Source organism: Semicossyphus pulcher, unplaced genomic scaffold (genome assembly GCF_022749685.1).
Source record: "Semicossyphus pulcher isolate SPU_LCO1_2020_fin unplaced genomic scaffold, fSemPul1.0.p SCAF_22, whole genome shotgun sequence".
In the NCBI taxonomy this organism is placed as follows: domain Eukaryota; kingdom Metazoa; phylum Chordata; class Actinopteri; order Labriformes; family Labridae; genus Semicossyphus; species Semicossyphus pulcher.
The window spans coordinates 20,844,076-20,859,450 of NW_027211696.1; the positions used below are offsets into that span (position 1 = coordinate 20,844,076).

At 43.7% G+C, this 15,375-nt stretch overlaps 1 protein-coding gene across 1 annotated transcript; it reads left to right on the top strand.

Annotated features, from left to right (window-relative positions):
- The first annotated feature begins 929 nt into the window (after window positions 1–929).
- Window positions 930–14,928, top strand: LOC138602421 (cGMP-dependent protein kinase 1-like). The gene is made up of 20 exons (XM_069673894.1): window positions 930–1,137; window positions 1,982–2,117; window positions 2,196–2,262; window positions 2,332–2,431; window positions 5,821–5,934; window positions 9,468–9,573; window positions 9,666–9,729; window positions 9,885–9,962; window positions 10,190–10,284; window positions 11,671–11,736; window positions 11,873–11,947; window positions 12,464–12,560; window positions 12,641–12,780; window positions 13,557–13,646; window positions 13,718–13,859; window positions 13,938–14,101; window positions 14,331–14,453; window positions 14,545–14,607; window positions 14,689–14,755; window positions 14,830–14,928. Exons 1-20 carry the CDS (start codon window positions 930–932, stop codon window positions 14,926–14,928), a joined length of 2,094 nt encoding a protein of 697 aa, XP_069529995.1.
- Window positions 14,929–15,375: the final 447 nt, after the last annotated feature.

Sequence of the window (15,375 nt, forward strand, 5' to 3'; positions counted from 1 at the left end):
ATGAAGAATTCACGTGGCAAAGCGTCTCATTACAGACTCAAACTATCGTATGATTGTTTACTGTGTGTTTGTGGTGAGAATTAAATATTTACTGGGACTTTTACCGAGACAGACGAGCTCTGTGTCCGATCTGTTACTTCAGGGAAATCAGCAGAACTACGGTGCAGATATACTCTGAACTTTAAATAAAGCATCAGCATCAAAATATAAAGTAAAAGAACTGATTACGTTAAACTTTTAGAATAAATTATAATTATTAATTCACTTTAATGTTGCAGCTGCGAAAGGTGGAGCTCATTGTAACAACTTTGCATAATGCTGAGTTGCTTAAACTAATTATATGATATAATTGTAACATTTGATGGTTGATTTATATTTTGTTGGCAGTAAAATATACTTCAGATATTGTGGAGTAAAAATCACTTTAATGTTGCAGCTGGAGAGTTGGTTTATATAAAGCTGAGACGCTTAAACTATATTATTATTTAAGTATTTATCATTTTTAAATATGTTTTCAGCAGTAAATGTGCTTAAAATATACTAATTATGCAGAATTGCACCTTTCAGAGTGTTTGATTGATCACATACAGCTTATTTAGGCATTATCACTGCATTAACTTACTGTATTTATAGTATTTTAATTTACAAATATGAAATATATTTAATATAAAGGATCACGTGTGTCGACATTAATAATTTTAATCTGCAAGATATCCAGTAAATAAAGCTAGGACATAAATACAGTGCAGTAAAAAGAACAACATAGTGAAATAAAAGAAGTAAAAACCTCAAAAATTCTGTGCATTAAATGGAAGAAGCATTAAATGGAAATACTCAAATCTGTACCTAAGACTACGTTACTGAAGAACTGATTAGTAGTAACAGTGTGTCCTCTCCCCGTCCTGCAGCACTTGTACATGTATTTATACATGGCCGTGTCTAAGGGAACCCTGCGGGACCTGCAGCTGGCTCTGCAGCTGAAGATCGAGGAGCTGCGGCAGAGAGACTCTCTGATCGACGAGCTGGAGCTGGAGCTCGACACCAAAGATGATCTGATCCGGCAGCTGCAGGTGGAGCTGGACCGACACCGCAGCGCCTCCACGCAGGCTTCAAACTCAGGGGAGACGCCGAGTACAGGTGTGTCAATTCATCTGACCTACCTGTGAGTTAAGGTGGACTTACTGTTAGGAAATGTGACACATATCCTTTAAGCAGAGGAGGAATGTAAGTATGTATATTTACTCAAGTATTTGAGTCGAGTTCAGAACTCCTTTAACCCCCCAACAACTGAAACTAGACATCACATTAATTATTTTTCATATTTTATCTGTTCAGTTATCATTTCCTCCAACCCCTTCAATACTTCAGAGAGTAAAGGAAATGCTGACTCATTTATTTTCTGGCCTAAAAAAGTCCAAAAAATAGAGCCTAAAAATATCTACCAAGTGCTTTTTATGATATATTTATGATGCAACCTTCTCTTGAGCTGTAACGAAAGGACTGCAGAACTGCAGACTGTAGCACACCCTTTAACCATGAGGCCACCAGGACATCCCCGTCCTCTGGTGAAGGAAGTATTCAGCCACTTTACTTCAGTACACTGCAACAGCCTTTACACCCAACTCTTAAACTCCACCAGACTCCATTGACAAAAACAGTAATTTTACCTCTCAGTGTACAGGAGTTGCAGGTTAACCGATGCCTCCATGAGTGAGGATTTTTTGTACCAAATACACGTTGTGTTGGATACGCACGAGCCGTTTAAAACACTAATGTCCCCCAATAGCTCACAATCTGAGCCTGTCAGTGGAAACAACAAGAACTTTTAGTGGACGACCTTTGATCCATCAAGGATTATGTTGCAGCCATTACAGCCTGTTTCACTGCTGCAGGATGAACACATCTACTGGAGACATTGTTCTTTCCTGTGAGTCATTTAGACCCTGACTGGTGAGCTGTTGTCTGTCGTGGTGTGTTTAAGGAGCAGCAGTTCAGCCTCCAGCAGCTCCTGATGAGCCTCAGCGCACAAAGAGACAGGCCATCTCTGCAGAGCCCACAGCGCTGGACCCCTCCCAGCTCACTGACGTCACACTCACCAGCTACTGCAAGACAAAAGAGTGAGCACAGAAAGCACACGCACAAATACATGCACACACACCTGTGTTAACCTGTGTGACGTCTTTGTGTGCCTGCAGGTCCAGCGAGCTAATCCAGAGAGCTCTGATGGACAACGACTTCATGAAACACCTGGAACACGGGCAGGTAAGGACACACCTGTGACCTTCATCCTTGACATGTGTGTGTTTTTAATGTGTTGTCTCATGTGTGCAGATCCTCACCATCATGGACTGCATGCATCCCACCTGTCTGGCCAAAGGCTGCTGTGTCATCCAGGAGGGAGACGACGGCTCCATGGTCTACGTTCTGGAGGGTAAGGTCGACATCTGCACTCTTTTTGGGTGACAAAAATCAGTGTGTTTAATCCGGATAATATTATAATAACTATTTTCATTAATGATAAAAGTGCAATTAATATTTTTATCACAGAGCTTTTAGTTGGGATGTCAGAACAACTGGCGGCTAACTGCTGCGCAAGACACTTGTGAAGCCAATCTTAGCTACTTTGTCGATGTTTAAATCTACGACGATGCATCATCAATGTGAATAATTTTCAAGTGAAGGAAATGTAAAGAGCATAAAATCAGAATACTCAAATACAAACACTAGCTTAAACTACAAGTGCTGCACAAGTACTCATCGTGCGTCAATTAACCTTTCCAAGTCGGACGTTGGAACAGTGACTGACATCACAGCTGAAACAAAAGCAACAAGATCCTGGGGTTGTGGCAGGTGGGGTTTCCTCTCGCCATGTTAGCCATCATTAGCATATACCTGTTGTTAAAGATGCATTACACAGTTTTCTTTTGTATTTTCCTAAAGCAAAGTGTACACAGACAGACACCGGACAGCTCGACAGCCGTATGAACCCAAGAATAAAACCATTTTTAATAAACAGGCCTGAAGAATGCCGAAGTAGTTAAATATCGTTGCAGATTTGGAAAGAGTGAATTCTTCCATCCGACCTGTCACCTTTCAATGTAAACAAAAACAGGGAGAGGACCCCGACGCAGACTAATGAGAGATATATTTATTGAACTATTACTATTATCGTAATTATTGTAGTGTATGAAATATATGTAATCTAATAATTTGACATTAATAGAGTTGTTATTGTTGTTATTATTTACTAATTTCCTCTAATCAAGCACGTTAACATGCAGGATATAACAGAGCCCACTAACATTACTGTAATTATTATGACTGTTTCATCCTTGTGTGTTTTATACAGAGTACGTACCACCTCGAGTTCGTGTTTGTTTGTCCTGTTTAATGTCCGTCCTTGTGTTCTTTGTCTCCACTTCCACAATTGTTGTTTTGTTCTGTTTTTTTTCACCAATAAAATCACAAAAAAAATGAAAGCAACAAAAGGAAACAAAACAAGGCAAAACCAAAGCTTACTGTAGAGTCCAGGTCCAATCCAAAACAGGAGACAACACAAGAGTCCAGGTCAGAAAATCCACAGGGCAAGAACAAGGGTCAGGGGTCAAACACGAGGAACCTTTTAGCTGTGAGGCAACAGCACTAACCACTGCACCACCATGCAGCCCTCATATTCAGCATCTCCACTTCTATTTATTGTTTTTAAATCTCAGGAGAATCTCAATGTTGTCAGACTTCCGAGAGACGGCACGAAGTGAAACCTCGGCTGAAACCAGAAAACTGGACTCACAAATGTTAAAATTCTCAAATGACACAAATACTAGTCGGCTGATTTTGGTTGATACGATACCGAGGAAAACACGCACCGAACGTTTGACGTGAAAAACACTTCGCAGTGTATGCTTCATATCACAAGGATACTGAGCTGAGGAACAAAGGACTCTGGGAACAGAGAGAATCTGTCCTCTGCGGCTCGTTCCTGCTCAGTGAGACCGAAGTAATCCAAGGTGAAACATTGAATTGGACAGACAGACTCTTTTTCTGAGAACAGCCAGAACAAAATGGCAAAATAACCCGTAAACAGCGGCTCTATCAGAGACATGATGTGACACAAATGTGCAGAAAATAGCAGGACGAGAGGCATTTGATGAGGTCGCTGTCTGGTTTTCACACACACACACACACACACACACACACACACACACTACATGAATAAAAGCACAGGAACGTGTGTGTTTTAGCTTCAGTCCGGTTCAGTCACATGTTCCTGACACCCTCACTCTCTCTCCACAAACTCTTCTGTTCCTCAGTCTCAAGGACAGCCGCTCTGTCACACTCTTCTCCTGAAAGAACAACTGCTGCTGTCATCTCCGTCCACTGAAGAGCTGTTTAAAATGCCTCTGATGATCCGACAATGTTCGCTTTATTCAGCTGTGAACAGAAGTCTCTCAGTCTGTCAATGTGTGAACATGTCTGTACTGTCTGCTACATACAGGTCTGGATTTATGATCTCTAACTGAAGGATCTTACTGACTTTGAGGACACTAAACATTGTAAGCATCGTCATTATGACAATGTGAGCGTGCTGAAGTTAGCATCGTTCTTTGCTCTCAGGTTGAACTCACAAAGAATCGACTGCAGCCGCTGAAAGCACCATGAATCCGCCTGATGCTCCAATTCACAAAAGATTTTGCACCAATAATATTCAACTTAGGGCTGCACGGTTTGACGCTGTCGCCTCACAGCTGGAAGGTTCCTGGTTTGAACCCCTGTTCAGACGTAGCGGGCCTTCCTGTGTGGAGTCTGCATGTTCTCCGCGTGCATGCGTGGGTTCCCTCCGGGTACTCCGGCTTCCTCCCACAGTCCAAAGACATGCTCGTTAGCTTCATTGGTGACTCTAAATTGCCTGTAGGTGTGAATGCGAGCATTTTTCTCTATGTGTCAGCCCTGTGATTGACAGGAGACATATCCAGGTGTAACCCCGCCTCTTGCCCAGTGACAGTTGGGATAGGCTCCCAGGATGCTGCGGCTCCTCTCCTGTTAGAAACAAGACACCAACATTGCTTGGTCTGTTCTCGAGAAAAGATTCTTGTTTTGGTTCAAATGTGTTCATTTGACTTCACTTGACTTCTTAAGGGCTCTTCTGTTGCAGGCAAACAGTGTTCATGACATGAATATACTGCACAGAGTTTGTATTTCAGGCTGACGGACAGAACAAAGGGAGTTTGAGTCCAAGAACTCAAATCTATGTACTGTACTTTTTCAAACATCGACATGAGCCCGGGTTATGATATTACAGCTCAAACACACGCGCAGCTGAGTGCAATTTGCCCTTATTATGCGTCTGATTATAATCATCCATGTGGCAGAATGTGTAACTCAGAACTCATCAGGCAGAATGAAAACAGTTCAATCAACAAGTTTGATTTTCTTTACAAATATCTGCTCACGTGCTCGCCGAGCATGACGTGGCCTTCGTCCGGATACAACGACGGCCCTTATATAAATGCACTTCACAGCACAATCAGTTTTCACTCTGACTGCGTGTGGCTGTTAGCAATGGTTCATGTAAGTGGGGCATGTTTAGCAACTCAAGTCTAATTTGCATAGAAAGTGGTCAATGCTGCACCAAATAAATACATATATACATGCAAATAGCAGCATACAGACTCACTACTTTCCTTGCAACGTAGAAAGATGTGCATTTTACCGTTTACAAGTGATTTAAGAATAACCTGTTTTCCTTTGGTCTTATTTGTGCAGGTTTAGCCGACACAAAAGATGCACAGTCCGTCTCACAGTGATTGTATGTGTCCACAGAGGGAATGGTTGAAGTGTCCAAACAAGGACAGAAGCTGTGCAACATCGGCCCTGGGAAAGTCTTTGGAGAGCTGGCGATTCTCTACAACTGCACTCGCACGGCAACAGTCACAGGTAAACACTCAAACACACACTTGTCACATGCTTGTGTCGGTGTTTAGAGGTGCCGTAAATGGCTCACTACTCTGTCAGACAGCGTCACAATGGGCCGGCTGACCCCGACGGAGCAGGTGAAGGCCTCCTCAGCTTTCAGTGCTGCTGGGAATGAAAGAAATGCAGGCTCTGAAAAGCTTTAATGGTCCTATTACATTTATTCATCCGTGACAAATGGAACCTGTGATGAAGGTCAACCAATAAAAACATCTCTACAGTTTAATTTTCCTCTGATTAATAAAGTCCCATCTGTCAGAAACACTTCCTGGCTGCTGCTGTAACGGCACAGATCTTTGGGACGGCTGATTCACCAGAACACTCTCACAAAGATTTCTCTCCCTTATTTCTCTTTCAGACAAACATTTGGCTGTTGAGTATTTAAATGTAGTGTTTTATTCCAATGTCAGACTCACTCCTCAAAGCTGAAGTGATTTAACTGTTAGCGTTAACGTTTAGTGGGTGTTTGTGTGTGCGGACCAACCCTACGACCGCAAGTCTCAAGTCATTTGTCACAAAGACGATCTAACACTCACTTATGATCTTTATACTTCAGGTTTTAGACGGATTAAACAACTTGATATGCACGTTTCTAAGGACCCAGGCTAACAGGTTTCAGTCTTTGTGCTAAGCTATGCTAAACTGCAGCTCGATAGGCTTCATATTTATCCTACAGAGGTGAGATTGGTGTCAGTCTTCTCGCCCGTCCCACGGTAACAAACAATAAACATAGTGTAACTATTCCTTTAATGTGTCCTATAATAAACGTGTCGTACTTTCATGTCGTCTTGTTTTGTTCGGTCTTCGTGTTTTTGGTTTCTGCTCTAAAATTACCTTCTGCATTCAGAGCGCTGTGAACTCTGTTTTTAAAGGCGCTTCATAAATATTTATCATCGTTATTATTATAAAAACACTTACCTGAGAATAGAGGACACCTGAACAAGGACACGGGGAAATTGCTAAACATGTTTTATTTTGTTCAAGTGGAGAGCTCAGCCCTTCACCTGTCTGTTGATGCTGCAACACTCTGCATGTTTACTCTCTGCACTTCACATCTCTTCATCCTGCTGGCTGACAGCCGGCTTCAGATGATGGATTGGCTTTAACTGCGGTTGTCAAGCTGATTCCTGTTTGTGTGTTTTTCACTTTGAAGTGCTGGAAAGATGCCGAGACCCTGACTGATAAAACTGTGAGTGTTTACAGCACGCTGCTTCTTGGCTGCGTGAGGTATGAAGAAGAAGATAATCAGGCAGCTCTTTACAACCTATGTACCTCTAAAAGAAGAAACCGAGCTCTTTCTCCACTCTGCCTCTTTCAATCAGTGTCCTTGTCAATGTCATTCAAGTGATTGGACAAGGGAGAGCACGTTTTTAAGCACCAAAGAAACAGCCATCAGTTTCTCCTCCACATATCTGAGCAATTACAAATGTTCATTTCTGCTTTATTTACTGTCATCTTTTAATGGACAGCAGCAGTTTTTGGTTTGAAAGCCCACTGATTTTGTTTCACAGGAACTCATTTTAACTTAACTAAAGGAAAAGTTCCAATAAAACAGTGTAAAAATAACCTGTATTAAGAACATTTCTTAGGAGCAAAAGCAGCTGATGTTAGCAGCTACCCGGGCAAACAGAGGTCTTACCTAGACTAGCATAGCCCCCAACAAAGGCACTGTTTCCTTCCTACTGTTTGAAAAAAACCCTTTCTAAACATGAAACTATACATTTGTGAGTTTCTTTTAAAGGTGCAAGTCTTCAGTAGGAACCAATCAGATTTGAAAGCTACAAACAGGAAGCCAGAAACACAAACTAACACATTCTCAGTTATTCTCAGAGGTCATGTTTAGGTGTCCCCCTCGGTTCTATTCTTGGTCCTCTTCAATTCCCTTTATACATTAACAATGTTTGTCTCTCTCCTCTCTACAAGTACATTTTTATGCAGATGATACCATTTTATACCTTGACTCTTCCCTTTCTATTTTCTCTGGCTTTGTCCAGTTTGAAGCATGTGTTTTGGTTTAAGATCTCTTTTATCCACAATAAAATTATTTTAAATGGTGAAACAAAAAATCTGCCGTTTTATAAGATCACTAAAGATTCCTGCTGAGGTGTAGCAGATGCAGTGGGCACCCTGTCAAACTTAATTCTGAATCACTTAGAGGGAGCTAAGGCATTTGCTCGTCTTCTATTTGTTGATTTTTCATCTGCTTTTAACTGTATTCAGCCACACATTTGATCTTGATCTTGGCCTGATCGCCTGGCTGATTGGCTTTTTAATCGAAAGGCCACAACGTGTGAGGGTTACTAGAGACACTCTTGTCTCCTCCGCTGGATCACCCCGGGGCTGCGTCCTCTCGCCGCTTTTATTTGTCCTGTACACAAATGAGTGCCGAAGCCAACATGTGGGGCGTCGTATTATTACATTTGCGGATGATTCTGCGATTGCGTCCTTGCTCAGCAGTGTTGACCCTGATCACGGTCCTGTTGTGGGGGAAGTCACTGACTGGTGACATGAATGTGTCCAAAACAAAAGAGATGCTGATCGATTTCAGGAAGAATCCTTCAGTCACCTCTCCTGTTATTATTGTGACCCAAGCAGTTGAGTTGGTGCATCATTCTAAATAACTCGGCACCAACATTGATGACAAGCTGTCCTTTGATTTCCATGTTGATGCTGTGTGTATGAAAGCACATCAGCGTTTTATGAAGATGTTTTATTGAATCTGTTCTTACCTTTTACCTGCTGGTGCGGCTCACTTTCCCTCTAAAACAAAGACAGACTGCAGGGGGTTGTAAAAGTGTGCGGCAGAGTTGCAGGCATGAACCTGAACGACCTCACTGACCTGCACAAGGTCAGGACTCCGAGAACTCCGATCCGAGACGCCGGTGAGTTTCTGCTGCTTCCGTCAGGCCGCAGATACATCATGCCGAGATGCTGGACCAACAGACACAAACAGTCCTTTGTCCCGGCTGCCGTCGGCTTTTTAAACGATTAAACATAGATGTGTACGTACTGTGGTTCCTGTGGTATGTTTATACTACTTATTATTTATTGTTGTGTTGATTGTTGTGTGGTCACTGCTGGCTGTACAGGAAATTGCCCCTCGGGGATAATATAGTTACCTTGGATGGATGAATGGATGGATATATAGATTGATCGATGGATGATAGATAGTTAGACGGATGGACAGATATATGGGTATATAGATACAGAGATATAAAGTTTGATGGATGGATGGATAGATGATGGATGGATGGATGGATGGATGGATTTTAATTGGAAGTTGGGAAACCAAACCCCGGCCTGTCGACCTCCAGCTGTCAGTGGACTGCAGCACAGACTTTCCCTCATGTATTTGTATCCATACTGAGCTGATAAACTGACAGCAGTGTTGAAACATTACTTAGTTAAAGGCTGAAAATCACTGCAGTGATCCAGAGCCTGTAGCAGATATCCAGTGTTTCCTGAGCCTGATATTCTGCCTCTCTCTCTCTCTGTAGCTCTGACGGATATCAAACTGTGGGCGATCGACCGTCCGGGTTTCCAGACCATCATGATGAGGACCGGCCTCATCAAACACTCCCAGTACACTGACTTCCTCCGCAGGTACAGCTCACGCACTCGTTCACCACTCGACTGTTTTCAGCTCCGTCCTCATCAGAGTGACTCACATCTCTCACTCGAAACTCTCCCCCCAGCGTTCCCTCGTTTCAGTCGCTACCTGAGGACATTCTCAGCAAACTGGCTGATGTTTTGGAGGAGGTGATGATTTTCAAACACTTTTCTATTATAAGCTCTCACAGTATCTGTTTCTGCCATCTGTTCCTTCATCTGACAAATACAAACGGTTAGAGGCGTTCTGTTTGGTAATCGGAGGTATCCTGAACTCATGTTTCACGTCTCCCCTTCTCCCTCAGACTCATTACAGCGACTCTGATTACATTATCCGTCAGGGAGCCACCGGAGACACATTCTTCATCATCAGTGAAGGACAGGTGAGGAAGAAGAATGACATGAGAATGGAGGAAGTTCTTGGAGGTCAAAGAGAACAATGAACAGAGAAAAAGGGGAAGAAGAAGGGTGATAACAGCACAACGTCTGGTAGTGAAATCAGGTTTATTAAGGATGTGTCCAGAACACAAACTTTGCATAGAAGAGTCGTATAATTAAATTACCTTTTAAAGACTTGATATGAAACAAAGGTTGTTTCCTGTGTCCGCAGGTGAAAGTCTCTCAGCAGAACTCAGCCAATGAGGAGCCGGTGATGGTGAAGACTCTCTCTAAAGGCGACTGGTTTGGAGAGCAGGCTCTGAAAGGGTGAAACACACAAGACCTCACTGAGAGTCCTTCTTCATCATGTTTTAAGAATCATTCAGCATCTTAAGGCAGAGGGTGTCGACCTCTAGTGGTCGAATGTATCGTGTCTGTTATCTTACAACCAAAGGAGCGAGCTGTATTAAGACTAAAGGAGAAGCACATTTTACCCTCATGACATACCAATGAGTGCCCGATCGACAGTCCCTTTGGACCTGCCCAAACCATAGGCTGTATGAATAATGCACGAAGCACACTGTGACATCACACATCGCTTTCTCGACTGTGTAAATGACGCCGGGATGTAGCCAATCTGGGCCCGTCGGCTACAGTCTGAGACGATATAGCCTCTGGGGACACCGCTGAACGTGCCGGGCGGTAAGCGATAATCGACTTCCCATCGGGACTTCCTTTTCCGCGTGCTGCATCGTTACAGAAAGACAAACCGTTCTCCTGTGATTCACTTTTTATTAACAGGTCTGACCTTTGCCCAAATGTCAACATCACGATGCAGATTTGTAAGAAGTAAAAACTGAAGCTTCGTCAGGTCTGTCCTCAAGAGGAGAAGAAAACGTTTAAAACGCTCGTTTGTTGAACGGAGGTCGGATCGATCTGATGCATTCGAGGAAATCGGGAAATCTGAACGCTGAACGGCTTTCGTTACACAGCATCAGGGGAATTCATCTCAAGTTAAATTTTATATCTAGAACAGATTGTTAGCTGTTAGCTGTTAGCATTCAGATGTCTGTTTACAGAGATTAATAAGAAGATAAGTCGTCGTCAGATCACGCTGAGCCGGGATGTCGTTCCGCCTGTTCTTGCTCTCCACGCGGACTGTTGTTCTTGCATATGCTGCAGCCTGCTGATACGTGATTGGTCAATATTACTCAGACTACAAGCGTAGTTCAAACGGAAAGCAGAACACTTGCCTTCCTGGAAATCCACGTCCTTGCCTGTAAATAGAGATTAAGAAGTAGCGGACTCGCTGCTCGCACGCCCAGTGAGATAGTGGTGAAAGATGGGAAACTTAAAATAACCACCGACGGTCTGCCGTAATCTCTCCTTACCTGCTACATAGTGCAAATGTATATCAATGCAGTAAGACTAGAATTTAACTCACTGAAAGCTGGAATGTTCCAAGGACCAAAATGCAGACAACAGCAAAGTGAAGCAAAGGGTCACAACAAGAGACGAGCAGTCCAACACCGGCAAATTAATCCAAAGGGATTGTACAAACCTAGGCAGTGATTAAATCCTCTGCTCACAGTAAACACAACACACACATACAGGTTATATGTCAGGACAACAATAAAACGCTCTTTTAACACAGTTAGAATTCACACAAATTTAACCTGGATTTTACTTCTCTTGTCCTCCGTCTCCCTGCAGTGAGGACGTTCGCACAGCCAGCGTCACAGCTGTGGGAGACGTCACATGTCTGGTCATTGACAGAGAGTAAGTGAGGATCTTTGTTCACCGTTAACATCAAGTTTTACACGGTGGAGGAGTCTGCGCTTCACTTTGGACTCTTTAAGAGAAACCTTTGTGTTACTCGTCGGCTCAGCTGTTCTTTCATCTGTTTTCTTTCCAGGTCTTTCAAGCAGCTGATTGGAGGACTGGATGATGTCAACAACAAGCAGTACGACAGCGACGAGCTCAAGGCGAAGTGAGTTCAGATATCCATGCTCATGTAGAACAGCTGCTGCGTGAACACTCAGTGATACAAACATTTGAGTCGACCTTTTCCTGCTTGTGAAGTTCAGCTTTCGAGAACTTTCGAGTTGTTACATAAAAGTTCTGCCAATTTAACCCGTCTGAAGAAACGCCTGGATGGAGATCTTAGATGGTCTAACCTGTTAACGTTTCTCTAGCATGACCAGAATTGCTTGTTAGCGCTGCTAAGCTCCAACATTTAATGAGTTCTCCTTTTGTCGATGCTTCATCCATCCACAAAGTTTAAAGAAAATTGGGCCTGTACTTTTCCTGTAATCCTGCTGACAAACAGACAGACAAGAGCACCGAGAACATGACCTCGTTGGTGGAGGATGGACAGTAATGGAGCTCTGTGGCACAGAGTGAAGAAGACAAATATGAGGCAGACAGACTAATGATGCTCTTCTCTGGACCAGCTCTGTCCAGTTTCTCTCTCACATCATGTCTTGTCCTCCTCTGCTCCCTGCAGGCTGCAGGCGGAGGCAGATTTCTTCTCCAGCGTGTCTCTTAATGACATCAACATCATCTGCACTCTGGGGATGGGAGGCTTCAGTCGAGTAGAGCTGGTGCGTAAACAAACACACACACACACAAACATACAGGCTGTTAATGTGTCTGTCTGTGCTGAACGTGTGTCTGTTTTCAGGTGCAGTTAAAGAATGATGCGAACCGATCGTTTGCCCTGAAGGTGCTGAAGAAGCGGCACATCCTGGACACCAGCCAGCAGGGACACATCCTGTCAGAGCGCCGCATCATGATGGAGGCTCACAGTCCCTTCATCATCAGGTCAGACAAGAGTACCAAGTGTGTGACAACATTACAGAAAGGATCCCTACAGAGATAGACCTTTTTGTTACAGAGGAAGATGATTGTTTTAACCACAAACAGACGTTACATCGCTCTCTGCAAACACACCAGACTCCATTCATAAAAGCAGTGATTTTGCCCTGCAGAACACAGAAGCTGCTGGTCTTTATTCGCCTCGACCAGCTACTGTTTTTTGTGTAACCCAAATATTGAGTTGGATTCGAAACAACAATTAAATCACTAATGTCACAGAATAAGACAAACAAACCAACAGATCCATGCAACAATAGAGCAGCAAAACCCCGTTTTCTGCGAGGTAAAATCAGTGTTTTTATGAATGGAGTCTGGTGTGTCTGCAGAGAGCGATGTAACGTCTGTGTGTGGTTAAAACAATCATCTTCCTCTGTAACAAAAAGGTCTATCTCTGTAGGGATCCTTTCTGTCATGTTGTCACACACTCAGAAGAACAATCTGAGCCTGTCAGTGGAAACAACAAGAACTTTTAGTGGACGACCTTTGACCCATCAAGGATTATGTTGCAGCCGTTACAGCCTGTTTCACTGCTGCAGGATGAACACATCTACTGGAGACATTCACACACTTTTTGTACCTTTTAGTTAATTAAAACCCCAAATATATAAAAGATGGGCCAGGTTAAAACATTTCAGATAGATACCTTCAGAAATGATGCAGAAGAATCCAGAGTCTCGGTTACATGATGCATCTATACGTCGGGATTCTTTGTCTTCCTGCAGGTTGTATCGGACGTTCAGAGACTCCAAATATCTCTACATGCTGCTGGAGGCGTGTCTCGGAGGGGAACTGTGGACGCTGCTCAGGGACAGGTGAGTCAGTCGTTTGTGTGTTAAGTCTATCAGAGAGCACGAACTCCTCAGCGTTTGGATCTGTCTCTCAGGGGATCGTTTGATGACGGCACCACTCGCTTCTACACCGGCTGTGTCATCGAGGCGCTGGCCTTCCTGCACTCCAGAGGGATCATCTACAGAGACCTCAAACCAGAGAACATCATCCTGGACCACAAAGGATACGCCAAGCTGGTCTGAAACATGTTTGCAGATCTCACAAAACAAAAGTTTTCTCAGTGAAATACTCACTATGTGTGTTTCTCTGCTCAGGTGGACTTTGGCTTTGCGAAGAAGGTGGGTCTGGGGAAGAAGACGTGGACCTTCTGTGGGACCCCCGAGTACGTGGCTCCTGAGATCATCCTGAACAAAGGACACGACAGCTCGGCCGACTGCTGGTCTCTGGGAATACTGGTGTTTGAGCTGCTCAGCGGCAGGTACGCCTGCAGATGTTAAACATTTTATATCAGCATGTTTAACCTGTACCTCGACCTTTATCCCTCTGAGTCAGCTTTTTACCTCCACAGGATCTGGATTGACTTGATCTTGAACGTAGCTAACAGCAGGCTTAATACGGCGCAGAAAACCACCAGTCAACTGAAGTTTTTTGCACTCTTCATTTTGATGCTTTTCGAGACCCAAACCTGTTCAACTCTGTGTCTCCAGTCCTCCGTTTTCCGGCTCTGACCCCATGAAGACGTACAACATCATCCTGAGAGGCATCGACATGATCGAGTTTCCCAAGAAGATCACCAAGAGCGGCACTAACCTCATCAAACGTCTCTGCAGGTTGTCAGAACACCTGTACTGTAAAGTATGTGTGTAAACTCTTTATGTCTCCTGAACACCTGTAACGTGTGTCCATGTGTGTGTCTCTCAGGGACAATCCTTCAGAGCGGCTCGGAAACCAGAAGAACGGAGCAAAGGACATCCAGAAACACAAGTGAGACATAGAGATGTTAATCATGTGACACCTGTGGGGGCGGTTCTGTGATAACGGCCACATGTCGTCGTTCTCCTTCAGGTGGTTCGAGGGATTCAACTGGGACGGACTCCGGCAGGGAACCATCGACTCTCCGTTCACGCCCACGGTGGGTTCCCGTCAGCGTCTCTGTGAGGTGACAGTAAACAGAAGGGAGGGTTAACTCTCTGTCTTCTGCTTCAGGTCGACGGCCCGCTGGACAACAGCAACTTCGACTACTTCCCAGAAGACGCAGAAGAGCCTCCTACGGACGAAGAGTCCGGCTGGGACCTGGAGTTTTAACAGACACAGAGGGAGCGGGGTTCTTCAGAGGAAGTGAAGCCATTTATTCCTTAAACAGGCAACACGTGACAGGTAAAGAGACATCACAGAGACAAGTGTAGGGCCGTGTTTGGGAGGTAAAAGTAAAGTGGCTTATCTGTGTAAAAAGTGATAACAATGAAATAAATGTAGATATATTTTTATGTTGTTTATAGGAAAGCCTCAAAATATCTTTAGAAACATGTCAGAAGTTCTGGAAGAAATAATTACAAATCAAGAATCGTGTCATTTTAGGAACAATGTTGTAACTTCATGAACAAAATTAATGATAAAGTACGCGCTTATTAGAATATCTCAAGTACGGAAGCCCTGAGCGGACATGCATCCATACATTTTATTGACTCCGTTTTCCCGTGATAACGAGTCACGTCCGATTGTTTATTTATCTGGTTATCTCGAGGTAACAGC